The sequence below is a fragment of the Strix uralensis genome, chromosome 14 (assembly GCF_047716275.1).
Source record: "Strix uralensis isolate ZFMK-TIS-50842 chromosome 14, bStrUra1, whole genome shotgun sequence".
Taxonomy (NCBI): Eukaryota; Metazoa; Chordata; class Aves; order Strigiformes; family Strigidae; genus Strix; species Strix uralensis.
In genome coordinates this window covers 20337205-20353780 of record NC_133985.1, presented here as the reverse complement: position 1 = coordinate 20353780, position 16576 = coordinate 20337205, and the positions used below count along the sequence as shown (strand labels likewise).

The 16576-nt window shown below is 49.3% G+C and overlaps 1 protein-coding gene across 1 annotated transcript; it reads right to left on the bottom strand.

Moving 5' to 3' along the window:
• Window positions 1–15556: 15556 nt before the first annotated feature.
• On the bottom strand, window positions 15557–16357 carry NEUROG1 (neurogenin 1). The gene is made up of 2 exons (XM_074884025.1): window positions 16279–16357; window positions 15557–16097 (listed from the first exon to the last, which is right to left on the bottom strand). Coding segments are annotated over exons 1-2 (543 nt in total). The 5' UTR covers window positions 16281–16357.
• Between the last annotated feature and the right edge of the window lie 219 nt (window positions 16358–16576).

The window sequence follows — 16576 nt, the reverse complement described above, 5'->3', positions numbered from 1 at the left end:
AAGGTTTTGTTTAGATGTCCAGTTACGGAGGAAAAAAAAAAAGTCCATTTATCTTGAAGGCCCCTCTCAAAACAATGCAAAAGAAATCACTGCAGCGATTTAGTGCTACTGCTGGGAGTCCCTCGAGGACCAGTCTGTGGGCTTGGGACCTGCAGGACCGAGCCAGCGGCTCCCACATCTGCTGTAAGATAGCTTCCAGTCATCACCACCACCAATTCCCAGCTTGCTCACACCATCAGCAACTTCTTGGCAGAGGTTTCCTAAAAAGAAAGGAAAACAGTGCGAGGCTTGCACCTCTGCCAGCTGAGGGGGAGACATGGGACAAAGTGGTTTCACTGCTGGATAGGGGGGTCCATAACGCACCCCACAGCCACGCAGCTCCCGGGCTGGGTAGAGACAGGGAACAGTGAGAGCTGCAAGGGCACTAATAGCTGTTTTCCACGTTTCATGCACTGCCCACTGGGAGTGGGGAAATTCTCCCTCCTGGGGAATACCAAAGATTTATCAGTCTTGGAGGGGCTAAATGAGGTCCCAGGTCCCTTCCAGTGCTGGAGAGTTTTTGGAGAAATACCCACCTCAAACAGCCTTTATTGGTGCCTTTGCTTTTTTTGCTTATTACTTATGGCTTTGTTTATTACTTTTTGCTTTTCCTTGGGTACCCCTAGTTAAAAACCATATAATTACTACCTCTCATTAATTAAAAAAAAAAGACCATTTATCAAACTGGGAAGATCTCAGAAGCGTTGGTGGAGAACAAAAGCTGCAGGACCAGGGCTTCACGGTCCAGGCTGTGTCCGGGGAGCGCTCCGGTGACCTGCTCAGAGGAAAGCCCACAAGCACGTCTCTGTGCTGAGGCCAGTTGCTTCCCAGGACAGCCCTCTCCTTGGGGAGAAGGTGTGAATGGCTTCCTTGAATAAGTCACTGGATAGCCTTGGTCAGGCGCAGGCTGGCTGCTGCTTCCTGTAGGTCTCTGTCTCGCTACTCAAAAACCAGATACTCTGTTGTGACATTTATTTTCCCGCCAATGGACTTCAGAAAAGAAAACGGCTGTGTGCAGGCCAGCGGTGCCGATGGGGAACAGCAGTGCTGCAGGCTGTGGGGTGAGAGGAGAGTGAGCTGGGCACACTTCTCAACTGCCTGTGTTTCCTGTAAGGGTTAAAATAAGGATCAGCAGTTGAAAATTTTTAAAAGAATATGACAGTCAAAAAAAGGAGCTCTAGTTCTTGCTATTGAGGCAGCCCAGAAACTGTGGAAGAGCCACTGGAAAAGCCATTGAGCTTTTGTCTAATAACTCCTGTGATAATAATTAGCTCAGCCAAGGCAGATTTTAAAAGGGCTTTAAAATTCTTGTTCAGTGGCTTGAAAGAAAAAAGGCAACCGGAGCCTCCTCTCATCTGAACATCAATGTGAATCCCACAAAATCCCATTATTCCTCTTTTAGATCAGCAGTTTGATCAGTTCAGCCTTTTCCCTCCCCAAGGCAACAACTTTCCCTCTTTGTGCATGTTTTCCCCCTCAAGATCCGAGTGCCACATGCGATGCCGCAGAGCTTGGTCCCCTTCTCCCCTGAACCCTTGCAAGTGGCAGCAACGTGCTGTCCCCACCACACCAGCAAGGGTGACAGAAAATGAACAGGTGGAGGTACAGGAGGGAAATCTGTTTGCAAGAGCACCCACATTCACCAGGCTATTTTTCTTAGCTTATGAAGAAAGAATTTGTTGCATTTCAAAGCCTGCTGATGCTCCCAGGCTTTGCTTTCAAGTGAAGCTTTAGCACCTGATAGATGGAGCCAAAACTTGATTGTCTAAAACTCACATCTTCACCCAGAGCTAGGTCTAGCCATAGTGGAAGGTAAAATTCTCTTGAAAATCAATGATTTGGGTGATTCTTTGAGTGAGCCAACCACATAGGAGTGGAAGAAGAAATGCTGGCACCAGCCTAGATGTATTAACCAGAGATCTTGCTGTGCTTTGCCTCTGCTGGAGACCTTCCATGCGTCCCCCTTCCCAGGTTGACTGACATTTCGAGCAGTTCATGGGCAGCTCTAACTTGAGCTCACCAGGATTAAGCAGGGAGCTCTGGCCACAGGAGTCCTTCACCCTCGCAGCTGATGCATTGGAGAAGCCAGCTCACTGGGACGTGTATCTACTGGGAACATGCCAAGTTGGATGCACTTGAAGACAAGGACTTAGGGGCAACCTGCTGCTCTTTTTGCACTCCCAGAGGACACTAAGGCACCTTTCTTAGGAAAAATCTGTAAATCTGCAAAGATCGACAACCACCAAAAGCTCTATCAGCACAGCCAGGTGCTAAGGGGGATTTTCAGCAAGATTTAATGTAAGAGAATGGATGAGGAAAGGAAGATGATTTTTCACTTGGGGGATGGAGGCACAACCCTGAGGTAGCTGGATTTTCTCCTGGCCAAGGACCAGCTGAATACATCCATCCCGTGCAGATCTTACACCAGACCCTCATTCTGGTTTGACACAGCTTTGGGCAAGAATTATAGAGGCAAAACAGGTCATGAAGCAGTTAGAGGAGGGGTGATTGATGGTCTTAGACCGTGTGCCACTGTGCCCAGAAAGTCTTTCCAGGCTGGGAACTGGTGCTCCATGTTCTCCAGTGTCTGTACAGCCAAGCCTCCATCCTGCTCACCAAGGAGGCTTCCCAGGTTTAATACAATGCAAAGAACAACAGTTTGGAGCTGGGCAATAACCCCTCCATCAGGGAATACAAACCCTCCCCTGGGCTGGAGCAGCTCGGGTTGCAATGCCACAAGAAACGGCGAGTTCAAATACAAACAAGCCCCATTTTCTTTGCAAAATTTTCTCTTTTGAGTGGACTAGAAGTGACGTCGAGCTGAAAGCAAGTTTTGCTAGTAAAACATACTAATAAACTGCTTTGGAGTCTCATAAACTGTGTTGGTTTTTTTAATGGCAAATAATAAAGGAGTCTAATAAACTGTTGGGTTTTTTTAATGGCAATTTTTAAGCGGCTGGAGCAGAGATCAGGAGTTCAGCCTCTTTCCTTGTTCTGTTTGTGGTATATTTATCTTCATGAAGAGAATGGTAGCAGGGGGATTTATTTTTCTGAATGAATGTCTCTAAGCCCCCCATACCTCCAGGGCTTATAGTAAGGTTGGATCCAATGACAGGAGAGTCAACATTATAAGCCCTTAGAGAGGGCTGAGTGCCTTGTAGATAGTCTCAAGTGGATGCGCTTTCAGCGCGCCGTTACCCCGGCTTACATTAGCGGCTGAAGAGACTTTGTCTGTCCCCGATGCCCTCGGGTGACCCGCGACCCCTGCGACTTCGCTCTGCCGAGATCTGACGCTCGCGCGAGCCCCCGGCCGAGGAAATGGAGAGGTGCATTGTGCCGCGGAGAAAGAGCAACACAAACACGGGGTGTTCTCAAAGGAAACAAAAACCCAGTGGAAAAAAACCCTCCCCAAACTGGCAGCGAGGGGCAGCCAGGGAGAAAGCGTAGGCACACGTGCTGCCGGGCAGAGCTGCCCCAGAAAACTTGCTGCTGGGGGGTTTCTGGAGCTCCCTGGGCTCCTTCTGCTGTGGGGTCTCTGCTGGCTTTAGGTGTGGCTGAGCACTCGGGGTGGGGGGTGATGGAAAGTGGGTTTCCCTGTGGGTTCTGCATTTCTAAATATAAAAAGAAAATAGGCTTGTTTTGCTTTTGGGGAGTGCTTGATGAATGTGGTAGTGGAAACACAGCGTGGAGATTATATGCTGTATCCGTAGGAAAAAAGCAGAGCTAAACCCTATTTGTGTCTCTGCAGAAAATGCTGAAACTTCATTCAGAGTTTCAAATGTCAAAAAAGGGCTGGAGCAGCACAAACCCCTGTGTGGTGGAGGATGCCAAGCTCCAACCTGACCCCCGCTGGGAGTGCAATCGGCCACTCGTGGGTCAGAGAGCCAGGCTGGCACTGGTCCTGGGGCTGGCACTGGCCCTGGGGCAGGGGATGGCGGTGGGGGCAGGTAGGATGGGGCAGGGGTCTGTAAGCGAGCTGGGTCACTACTGTTGTTGTTATGCAGAGCCAGTGCCTTACTTTGAGCAGCCTTTAATGCCCAAGAGAGGCCACCGTGTCCCAGCCAGTGGCTCCCTGTGGGGAGGCGTGCTTGTACAAACAGGCATGTCCCTCCTGCCCCCTCCCAGAGAACTCTGGGCTGATTTGGGGTGTTGAGGGTCACCACCCCACCTGCCCAGCTGCTGCTGAGACAGCGACATCTTCATCCAGCCTCCGGCTGCTGCACAGAGCCCCAAAGAGTGTGAGAGCTGCCATAAATCACAGGCCGGCAGCGATGGCATCGTGTTCCCATCTCCTGTCGTGAAACCTGGGCTTCCCCTGCCTGTGTCCTCCATCCCCACTTGGCTCCAGGCCTTGCTGCTCCACTTCAGGCTCAGATTCTGCACTTCACAGCACCTCTGGGAGGGCGCAGGATATGTCCTCCCTCTACAAAGAGGTGCTGCCATGGGGTGGGTGCAGCCATGGTACCGAGTGGGGCAGGGATGGGGAGGAGGTGACAGCGCAGCATCTTCCCCATCACTTTGAAGAGGTGGGACGTGTCCACTCCCAGCCCACCCAGTGCATCCAAGCCTGGCCCACGCATGGGAGCATTTTCCAGATGCCACTGTGTGTTTAAAGGTTAAAAAGATGAGCGGAAAAGCCCATGTCATGGGTGCCTGAGCTAGCAGGAGAATTTCACCTGCATGGGGGAGCGTATTGTCCGCAGAGCGGCCGAATGGATTTGCACGCTTAATTCCTGCTAAGCATTTTGGAGGAGTAATCTGATAAAATCTTCAGCCTACTGATATTATAACCTTAATCGGGTGTCCCCCATAAAAAGCGTTCCAGCTCCCATACCAGGGGATCTGCTCACCCATCGTGGCCAGGCTGGGGCTGTGCCCAGGCCAGAAGCCAGCGCTCGCCAGGTGCCGGTGGGGGACAGGGCAGCGCAGCCCCTCTGCGGCCAGGCCCAGGACAGACGGAGGAGAAGAAGACTTTTATCCCATTGTTTTTCCCTGTGATTAATCCATCTAAAGTGCTCCTCTGAGCGTAGCCAAGGGCAATGTAAGAAAGAAGCAGTTTGAGCTTTGTGGGGCTTTTTTTTTTTTCTTCCCCCCCCCCCCCTCCAAGTGTGCTTTACAAACATCCTCTCCCCTCGCCCTCTGTATTTGCAAAACCGTCTCCTTCTGCCCATGGCTCCTGATGAAGTCCTTGCAGAGCTCCTTGTCCACCTCCAGTCTTTTCAGCACGTATTCAAATTAACCCCTTTGTCCCATTCACACCCCCTTTCTTTGGCGGATATTGTGGCTTTGCCAGCAGCGATCCAGCAGCGGCTATTCTAATGTAATTGCATTCTGGCAATGCCTTGAGAACCTGATCAAGATCATCCCGCAAATTTAATCCCTCCAAATTACAAAATGTTTACTATCAATCACCTTTACGCAGCTTTATTTCGTGGGCTTTCTTCAAGGAGCGAGCGGGACGTGTGTGTTGCCAGAGATGCCCCTTCACGTCTCCAGCTGATCACCTCAATGGGACCAGAGTCAAATGGTCAAGGCCATATGCGTATGAAAGCCCGGCCTGCGCTGCCAGCTATTCTCTCTAGCTCTGCATGGATTTCACACTTTCTATCCTGTTAGGGTGCCTACCATTTACTTTAGCGTTGATTTTTTTTCCATTTCTGCGTCCTGTGTCATCTGGATTTAATCTAGTTAGCAGATTTTATGCCTAAAATTGCATTGTTAAAGGGAATTGTTTAAATGGGGACCGGCGCAGAACCCTGAAACCCTTGAAACCGGGGTGTCCCCCCGCCCAGCGCCGGCCGCACATACCTCGACTGCTGCGGCCCTTAGCTTGGTGCGGAGGGGCTTGGAGGTGGCTTTGCTTTCTTGAAAGCATCCATTGCTATTTTCAGAAGCACAAACAGATGCAAATGTCTCTGCAAACATTGCACAATGAGATGCAGGGAGAGGACAGCCTTTCAAAATCTCTGAATAGCCCTTCAAAGCAAGTCTAATTAGGGTAAGTAGAGGTAATAGGCCCACTTGCGTTTTTTACACTCGCATTTTTCCCCCCTCAAAGCCTGCAAGGCTCTTTTTCCCCTATGGCTTGGGGGGGGGGAGGTATATACCCTCGCTCGTTTGTTTGCGCTAACAAATGTAGGGATGGAAAGAAGGGGGAGAGGTAGAAGGGGGGGGGGGGGGGCGCGAGAAAAATCAATCATTTGAAAAGTCTCCTCTGTTAGTTTTTTTGTGTGGCTTTTCCTGGTGAGATAGATAGCGGCGGAGACAGCAGCATCCCGGCTGGGGCCGGGGTGTGGGGCAGGCACCAAAGCAGAGGCTGCAGCTCGTGTCATGTGGAACTTCAGTAAGTGAAAAAGAAAAGCAGAAGGTATGGGCTGAATACTTGGGTAAATCAGTAATAGAGCTAAAGGGCATATGCCTGTAGGGAATATGTTGGCATAAAAGAGCTTTAAGAGGGGCCATTCATACTGACAAAGGGAGATTTGAATTGCTGCCTTCACAATAGCATGAAAGGATGGGCTTGGGGTGTTCTGAAACAAAGTGGAAATCATACTGCCCTGAACGGCTCTAATAAGCTTTTAACTATTTTACATTATGGCATTACCTCTTTTTTTTTTTTTTTTTTTTTTCCTTCTTCTTCTTGTGAGCCGAGTGCCAGGCCCACTTAAAAGTGTGATTTATACTTTTTTGCTTCATGGTAACTTTGGAGGAAAATAGATGGGGACTCAAAGGCAGTAATTCAGCTTTTTCAAGATGAGGAGGGGGAAATGCCATCATTTCTGAACGTCCCAGAAAGCACACCCGTGCGCCGAGCTCCCCGGCCGCAGCCGGCAGCACCCTCGCCGCCTCGCATAAACCGGGGCCAGGGATGTTGGCTGGTTGCACCTACCACCCAACTGACATCTCTCATTTAATTGTGCTCATTAGCAGCCGTGCAATCGGGCAGCTATCTCCCTTCACTGCCACTTGGGTTCCTTCGCTGTGCAACTCAGGTGGGCTTCAGCGTGCACTCCATAAACCGCAGAAACTGCTTGGCAAAACCCCCGCTTTCCACCGTCAGCAGAGGTTCAGCATCTCAGCCTGTATTTGGGGGGACTCGGGGGGCTGTCGCTCCCCACTGCCTGCCTGGGAAGGAGGCAGTTGCCTGGCCTGCGTGTCGAGAAACGCACGCTGGCTTTGTGTGTGCTGGGGCTCCCTCCCCGAGCTCCCCCCAGATGGTGCGATCGCACGACTGCACTGTTAAAATAGAGCTCGTATAGACAATTAGCCAATTACTCACTCTGTCATTGCACTTTCTTCTTGTAACTGAGATGCAAACTGGACTATGTCTTCTTTGGTAGCTTCATTCATTGGCAGCATTATTTAATGACACTTTTGTCAGCTTTGGGTCTGCCCAAAGATTTCTGAACGTAGCTTTATGAACCTAGAAAGGGCGCCCTGCGGAGTGAAAGCGGACTTTGAACCTACAGACGATGCTAAAGACAATGAATTTCCCAAAGTCAGGGAAAGAAATCCAGAGCGTGGCTACCACAGGGCATGTGGCTCAGCCCCTCATTGTCAGCAACAGCGGCTATGGAGAGAATAGCCCAGTAGCCAAAAGGGGTTGAGCATATGGATGCATGGGCCACTCTTTAAATATCTTAGAGAAAAATACTATTGCAAGTGCTGCTGGGCCCTTTTTAAGATGGGAAGGTTGGGTGACTGGAACAGCTGTCCTGGACCAGTATCTCACCCAAGATCCTCTCTGAGAGTGGTCAAAATTAAGTTTCCTTTGCTTTGATGGGTGTTTGTCTCAGCCACAGTTTAGCTTCGGTACAGCTGTGCAGAGCTGCAGCCGGCAGGACTAATGTAGTGGAAACGGTGTGAGAGAGAGGTTCGGTTTTGCTCCTGGCATTTTTCAGGGAAGAACAAAAACTCGCCTACTGCCTAATGAAGGAAACCCCATCCTTCTACATATGTTTCTTTGAAACAGGCTAATGCTTTTATTATCCATAACTTTTGGCACTAAGCATCATTAGCGTCTCTTATTCACCTCTGAAGTTCAGCCCCATACAGGTGCAAGGATGGCTCCTGAGTTATCTTTAAAGAAAATTTTTTTAAAAAAGGAAGGAAGGAAGGAAGGAAGGAAGGAAGGAAGGAAGGAAGGAAGGAAGGAAGGAAGGAAGGAAGGAAGGAAGGAAGGAAGAAAGAAAGAAAGAAAGAAAGAAAGAAAGAAAGAAAGAAAGAAAGAAGGAAGGAAGGAAGGAAGGAAGGAAGGAAGGAAAAGAAAGAATCCCATTTGTTTCTTTCTGGAGGGTAGAGTTTCTGTGAGATTTATCTTGTGGCTCCTCCAAGCCTGGTGGGCACTGGACACACGCACCCACTCACAGCGGATCTGGGGTGTGCTCAGCCGCCACCACCTTCCCTCAGCTGACAATTCCCTTCCCTGGCTCCATGCCTCTCCCAGCACCCCAACAAGTGCTTCCCGGGAGAGCGGTGCAGGTGACAGCCGCGCCGGTGACAGCCACGGCGGGTCAGGTAGCCTGGACACTCCTTCCCTGGGACCACCGACCTCATTAGCTGCCACTTGATTTATCAAGAGGGCATTATGGCTTTGGAAGCTGACATCTTTTTGGATTGCAAATAGGAGAGGAGGAAACTGTACCCTGTGAAAAGATTGATTAAATACTAATTAACCTCTTTTCTTAGATAATGAAAGCACTTCAGTGAGCTGGATAAACACGATGCGCATCAGTTGCTCTCCTGGCGAAGCAAGGGGTAATTGAGAGAGCAATATCCATTACTGATGTTGTGACAGGAAAGGTTTTCCTTTCAGATTACAAAAGCCTTGCTGCAGGAGAGATGGTACTCAAATAGGAAGAAAAAAAAAGCCATATTCTTTTATCTCAGGAGATAAATCCCTTCGTTTTCAATACTGCCAGTGAACTAGAGAAACAACTTCAGCATTTATATCTAGGGATAGCCAAGTAAAAAAATTAAAAAGTAAATCGAGTTACTTAGAGTTTGGAGGGAAGGTTGACTCAGCTGCATATAGTTGCTGGTCTTTACTGTTAAGGTCTCTAGCTGTTCTAGGTTCTGGACAAAATAATCTGTAGATATTGCCTGTTCCCATGAATCCCAGAGACCAAACTGGAAAATCACAGGGAAAGAAGAGACACTTTTTCTGGTCCATGTTAAGATTTACATCCTAAGGCCATGCGCTGTTCTTCCACAAGGAGAGCAGCCTTGCCAAGCAGAACATCTGCTTTCTCAAAAGTGAATATTTTCAAGGAGAAATTCAGGTGGGAAAGGACTGTTTAGTGCAGTTTCTTCAACTTTTACCTGCCACAAGTGATTTTCATTCTTTCTGATCCTGCCTTTGAGACTCTCTTTTCAATATGTTATCCTGAAGGTCAACATGGGGAATTCAACATGAATATAACCATGCTGGGAATTTTGCCTTCCTCCCTTTGCTTTTTAACATTTGCCTTCTCTGTTTGGCCTCATTTATCTAATCTGAAGTGTTCATAAAGGACCCCTTAATCTCTTGCTCCCCAGGGTAGGGACAGGGACAAACTACTGAGTCCATGGTGTCCCTCGGGCTATGTGTCCCCTCTCCTGCCATCTTCAAAAGTGGACTAACACCACCCTAGGTATTGGATTTTGTATTCGCATCTTTCATATCTGCAGATGTTGTGTTTCTTCAGGCTTCTCATCTCAATGGAAACCTGCAAGTTGGAGAAGCACAACAATCTGCCAGGACTGTGCTGGGCTACAGATGCCAAATGCTGCTGTAGACAGTCCTGCTGGAGGTACTCCTGGGTATGATTTTATACAGATTGCTGACATCTGCCATACAGAGAGGAGCAGAACAAGTTGTTTGTTTGTAGAAATAAGTCCAATTAACTCTTACAGATGGAAGTTAATCCATTATTTGTGCAACAAACCATTATGGTCTGTAATCACCTTGGACTGCCATTAGACAGCTTTAAATGCTTTCCTAGAAGGCAATTTTGTGAAATCTTTAGGTTAAAAAAAAGATTATCCTGGAATGTGCAGAATGTAATAATCCAAGAAAGAGACAGTGAAGTCCCGAGGACTCTGCCAAATCCCTGTTTGGGAAATAGAGGCATCAGTCCCCTCACATGCTTCAATTCGTAATTAAGCACATCTCACGGGCATGAAGCAAGAGTGGAAAGAAAACCGTGCACTGACACAGGCTGGTCTTTCCCTGAAGCACAACAAATCTCTTGGGTAGAAAGCAAGGGAGCAGGGGGGTGAATAGCACAACTAGGTGATTGAGCTCAGAGCAGGGATGTTAGTGAGATACTCTAAACATTTTCTTTCCAGTTACAGCATTAGAAAACGCTCTTTCTGAACTCAATGTTGACACTTCCACTGGCACAGTGCATGCAAGACTGTGTCTGTGGATCCTTACTCACTATTACTCAAAGAATAAAGGTACTCTCTTCTCTAAAAGTCTTGCTTCAGCAAGTTTTTGCTCTATGAAGAAGTATGCTGCACAGTACGCCCTACTGACCCTTGCCAAAGTCCTACTGAGGGTCAACGAGTCAAACAAATGGTCTAGGAGCCGTGTGAGAACCATTTCTTGTACCTGAGTCATGGACATGGCACGGAGAAGGCTGGCATCTCTGTCCCAGCCTCTCTAATGTGGTATTTCTTTTTCCTTTTTGAACCATCAGAGTTTCGTAAGATTTTTGAACAGCGAGATGGGAGGTATTAACAGATGTGCTGCAGAGACAGTCAAACAGAGGCAAAAGTGGGAGACCTGAGTAATGAAAGTTGTGTCATCAGCATTTCCATGCTGATGGAGAAGAGCATTATCCATTGGGAAGAGTCAATTTACTCTTGTCCAGTGGATCCTTAACTGGAATAGTGACAACTGAAAAATAATAATAATAATGATAATAATGATAATAATGATAATAGAGGAGCATTGCTCAGCATGCAGAGCCTTGATCTGGCACCAGCCGTGCCTTATGTGAACTGTTCACCATCTCTCCCGAGAGGACTATAAACCCAGCAGAGAGGCCGTGGGGAGGAAAACCCTATTTCCAGGGCACAGGTATTTCACCCCCTCAGCTCAGCCTTACACTGCTCATTGCCCTGGTGATTAATAAGGGGGCTGGATCCCACTGGCCTTTTAAAAGGATCAGTTACAGCACCATGGCTCTATGTCATCTGTGATACCTTCAGTATTTTTTCATATTGACTATTATGCCTTTTGGTTGAGGAGGAAGAAAGAAAAGGGATTCGTTGACCGTGGGCACTATTACTGGGCTACTGGGTAGAAAACTGGTTTTAACAAGTCAGTTAATTTGTTAATCTAGATTACCAAATGCTTCAGTAATGTCCTTTGAAGACTATAAAAGTTCAGCAAAGTATCAGCTGAAAGTATTTTATGCAGTATTTTGGCATCTCCATTCTGCAATGCTCATGTATGGTCAGTAAATCCGCTTAGTCCTTAGCAGCTCTGCACCTCCACATGATTTCTTTTAATTGCATATGCCGCCAATAAAAAAGCTCCTGAAAATTAGTTCTCACCTGCTTCTGTTCTGATAATCTCTACCTACTATACAAATCAGTTTTAATGGAGCATTTGTGCCCCAGAGATCTATAATTATAGTATTGAGTTTCATGTGCTCACAGGTAGTAGTGCAGACTGTATTTTACAGATCATGTACAGAGTAAAATCAAAATCTACAACAGATTGACACCCAATAATAAAAATCCTTCTGAGGATGCTCTTGTTAATAACTAAACCCCAAGCATTGTTTGAGCCTTGCCCCAGCAGGGTCGACAATAAATAGGGCACCACATGGCAACGAAATCACAGGAAAGACTTGTTATCTAAAACCTGTACAGATTTTTTGTTTTGCAGCTATTTGTTCACTTTTTGAGCCTGGGTGATTCGCAGAGGCTCTCTAGAGCTTCAAATCAGTTGGAAAAGGCTGGAACAGAGTAGCTCCAGCCCTGTGAGGCTGCTCTGGGCCCTGTCACCAGAGCACAGGAGCATCTCATGGTGGGTAGCAGACTGCTTCCCCACAGTAAATCTCAGCAGGGAGAAAGTGGGATAATCTCCGTTGTGTTTGGAGAAAGTCTGTGCTGGAAGCACGTTTCCCAGCTAGCAGGGATGCCCTATCTAGGGGGCCATCTCAGACTTTCTCTCCTAACTAAAGGGGAATTAAGTGAGAGCTAAGGACTTGCAGAACCTCCTGACAGAGGGTCCCTAATGCTTGCATGCCCCGGAGGTGGTTGTTTGGATCCAGCAAGGATAAAGGATTACCAACATCTATCAGCAGGCATATGAAAAAATGCATATACATATATGTAATGTGATGGCAAGATTCAAAATCAAGCTATTTCAGTTACTTCTGAAGCCAGTAAGGGTCTTGCCGCTGGTTTCAGTGGGACTGAGATTGGTGCCTGTTTGTGGAAATTTTTTTACCATGTAGCCATCTGATATTTCCAAAGACTTTGCCAACGGTTTCATCACTCCCAGCATTTAATTCACCTATTTTTTTCCCCCTATACTAGTGTAAGGAGATGATCTTAGTGCAATTAAAAAAACCCGCCTGTTTGCAAGTGGGGAAGCCTGTTCCAGCTCCCTGTCAATTCACCAAACTATTCTTTTGATAAAAATAAATACAAACCCCGTTGTTGTAAACGGGGGTGCAGTTTGGTCCTGCAGCCTCTGAATATAGGCATTCCATCTGTCCCGGCGGCAGATTTGTTCAACTATGTCTGAACCTATCACCGCTCGGGGGAAAAACTGTTCTCTGACTCATGTTAATGTATGAATCTAATTGTATCCTCACGCAGTTTGCAGCTTTCATTGCCCATTAGGAACATTAACATCATACACTGAGTCCTGGTAGATGTATGGTCTTTATATACTGCATAATGTCCACAGATCTCTGCTCGCAGCTAAGAAAACACAAAAGAATAGAGGATATTTTGAAGTTTTGTGGATTTTTTTTTTTTTTTTTTGCTTTGAGATTGAAGTCCAGTGTCTTGGGACCCAGTGACTTTAGATGACCTTCCGTCTCCATGGACTGTACTAAATTTCAGCCCCTGGAGGCTACTCCATACAAAACCTCTTGGCTTTCAAGGGCAGGTGCAAGCAAAGCTTCACTGCGTCACAGATCAAGACCTGTTACTGCCAGAATTAGATTTCACAAATCTCTTTTATTTAACAGGACATCATTAAGGAACTGCCCTATACTGGTTGATGGTGTCTTTAATTAATATAAGCATTATGCTGCTATTAGGATTTCCAAACAATAACATTTCTTTTTCAGCATTTATACTTACTGAGAAACAGAGGTGGATATCTGTGTATAGACAAGCATATGAAAACTATGTTAAAATACAAAGATTGCAGACACGGGCATTCAAAAAGGAGGAAATGCTGACACTGAGGTGTCTGTGCAAACTTAATTCAGCTCCTCTCCTTCTAATTTTTGTGGCAATTATATGGTGCCATGTTATATTTTTGATAATATCTCCACCTTCTTCATGACACGGGAGGGTTGACTTTCAGGCAGAGATTTTGCCTGTGTGATGAACAGCTTCTCAGAGTTTTGCCTGATGCTTTCAGTGTTTGTCCTCTGCCTTTTTCCCTGCACAGTATATGATCTTGTCCTAAAGACTGAATTTTTTCTTGGGCTTTTACAGCAGTCCTGAGCACCTGAGTGCACTGAAAGCTCTGCTTAATGAAATCATTAAATTCACTGACGATGTGAGGGGATGATGGTACCCGAATTTTATAGATGGGAAACTGAGGCACAGAAAAATGAAAACCAATTCATTCCACTAACCCTGGGCTGTCCCACCTGACATGTGTAGGAGCTGACTTACTTGGGCTTGTACAGCACCATATACCCAAGCATCCACCTCCTTTCTCCACAAACACCCTGTTAACTGCCCATACAGCTCTGATTCACTGACGTTTTGGAGATGGACGGACAGATGTGGCTGAGCTGCCTCATTTCCCCCCCAAAAGCAGTGTGACGAGGATAAAATTGTTGCTTTTAAGGGTGTCTGGGTGCGATAAGTGTTGAGCAGTGCTGAAGAGGGAGACATGAAAAGCAGAAACCCTTCAGCAAGGTAGGATTTGGGGGGGGTCAGAGGGCTCCCCCATGGCACACAAATGCAGCAGAAAGGAAAAGTTGGGATTTCCCAACAGTGGAGCAGATTTCCTGGAGGCGAGGGCCCCTCTGGACACCCCCAGTCCCCAGCTGAGAGCCATAGCTGTGCCAGGGCTGGTGCCAAGCCCACGCAACACACCTCGGGCCACCCTTTCCCCTCGCCTGAGCGGGAGCGAGCGGGAAGAACCTCCACCCCAGTGTGTGACTTGAGGAAAAGGGGCAGCTCCTGGCAGCCAAGTTCTCCCAGCGTTGCAGGGAGCGAAGCTACAAGCTCGTGTACCCTGTCCAGGGGTGCAGCCCCCTCTCCTTGCCCCAAATCCCCCAACTCCCCTTGTGACCCGTGGCAAGGACATCCCTGAACGCCAGCACTGCTGGCGGCCCTGCTCTGCTCCTGCTTTCTCCCCACGTATCCTGACAGGGTCTCTAATCCCTTCGCTGCGAGACTCGGGGGCCAGCTCATGTTTGCAGGTAGCTGCACGTGTCTGTGGCTAGCATGGTGTGAGAAACGCTGGCCTGGCCCATGCTGTCGCTTCGGGGCAAACCCTTCCTTTCCATCCCAGGCACCTTCGGAGGAGCGGAAAAACCCTGAGTTTAAGAAACAGAACTCCAGAGGCACTGCTGAAATTCAGTAAAAACGTTAAAAATTTTATTTACAGGGTAAAGTACAATTTCTTTTTTTAAAAAAAAAAAAAACCAAACCCACAAAAAATCCACTTTGAGGCATAATAATAGAATAAAGCTCTTTATGTACAAAAATACAATTTTCATATGAATGAACATCTTGAATAAATTAAACCGCTATCTGGCCCAGGCGCTGAATACCCCGTGTCTGCTCCTGCTCTAAAGCAAGACCGCCGCGCTGGGGGTCAGCATCTATAATGCATGAGCCTCTCCGCTTGTCCGTCGGGCGCAGGGTCCCATCGGGGCCGGTGCTGGGGCCCCCCCGGGAGGGGCTGAGCCGCCCCGGGCGCAGGGCAGGAGGGATGCGCTGAGCCCCGTGCTGCGCCCCGGGCCGCATCGGCCCCCCTAAGCCTTTTCATGGCATTGTCAGGGCGTTCAAACCAAATTTTCATGCTCGTTTTTCTTCGCCGGAGAGCTACAAATTGTAAAATTGACTTTTCACCTCGTCTGCGGCAGCAAATCTGTCGCTTTTCTTCCCGGTTTTCGGAGTCGTCCGGGAGGCGAGGCGGGGGTCGGGGGGTCGGGGGTGGGGGGTGGGGGAAAGGGGCTGGGGAGGGGGGCGCTGAAAAGTGCAACGGGAGGAGTCACCCCCCCTCCGCCCCCACCCCCCTACCCCCCCACCCTCCCCGCCCCCGGCCCTCGGGCGGGGAGAGCCGAGCGCGCTCCGCGGAGCGGCGCGGTGCGCCCTAGCGGCAGGGCGCGCCGGGGGGCGCGGCGGCGGGCAGCCCGCGGAAGTCGCGCAGGCTGTCGGCGGGCGCGTAAGCGCAGTCCTCGGAGGTGGCGGGGCTGCTGGGGCCGGAGGCGGAGGCGCAGAGCGACGGGGCGGACGGGGAGGCGGTGGAGAGCCAGGAACCGGCATCGCTGCCGGGGCTGGGGGGCGCGGGGGCCCCGCGGAAGGTGGGGGGCGGCGGGAGGCACTGCTCGGCCAGGCGGAGGGTCTCGGAGAGGGCCCAGATGTAGTTGTAGGCGAAGCGCAAGGTCTCGATCTTGGTGAGCTTGGTGTCGTCGGGGAAGGTGGGCAGGACGCTGCGGAGCTCGTCCAGGGCGGCGTTGAGGTGGTGCATGCGGTTCCGCTCCCGGTCGTTGGCCTTGACCCGCCGGCTGCGTTTCAACGTGTGTAGGAGCGCTTCGGTACGCGCCCGCGCACGGCCGCGCCGCCTCCGCCGTTCCCGCGGAGCGCCGGGCGGTTCCGCACCGCCGCCGCTGCTCGCCGCCTCCGCGGGCATCCTGCGGGGAGAGAAGACGGAGCCGCCGTCACTGGGGGGGGGTGAGAGTGAAGGGGAAGGTGCGAAGTGATGGGGAAAGGAGAGGAAAAAAATACCAAAACACCAAAAATACCCCCTAAGTTGGGGTGGAGGTGCGGGAGTGCTTGGCACGGCGGCAGGTGCCGGCGCCCCCCCGTACTCACATGGCAAAGGCACTCCCGGGGATGCTGCAGTTAAGCGATAACGGTATAAAAATAGAGACAGGAAAAAGCAAAGCTTGCCGCTGCAGGGGGAGGCAGGGAGGACTTCAGCGCTGAGAGCCCTCCGCGGATGGGAACTAAAAAAAAAAAAACCACAAAAAAAAAAAAAAACGGGGGAAAAAAAAAAAACGAGCGCCGGGGAAAGGCGGGGCGGGGGGGACACGCGACCGCTCTTGTCTTTGAAGTGCTGGGGGCTGCGATCCGCTCGTGTGAGCGGCGGCTTTGGCACACGACGGCGCGG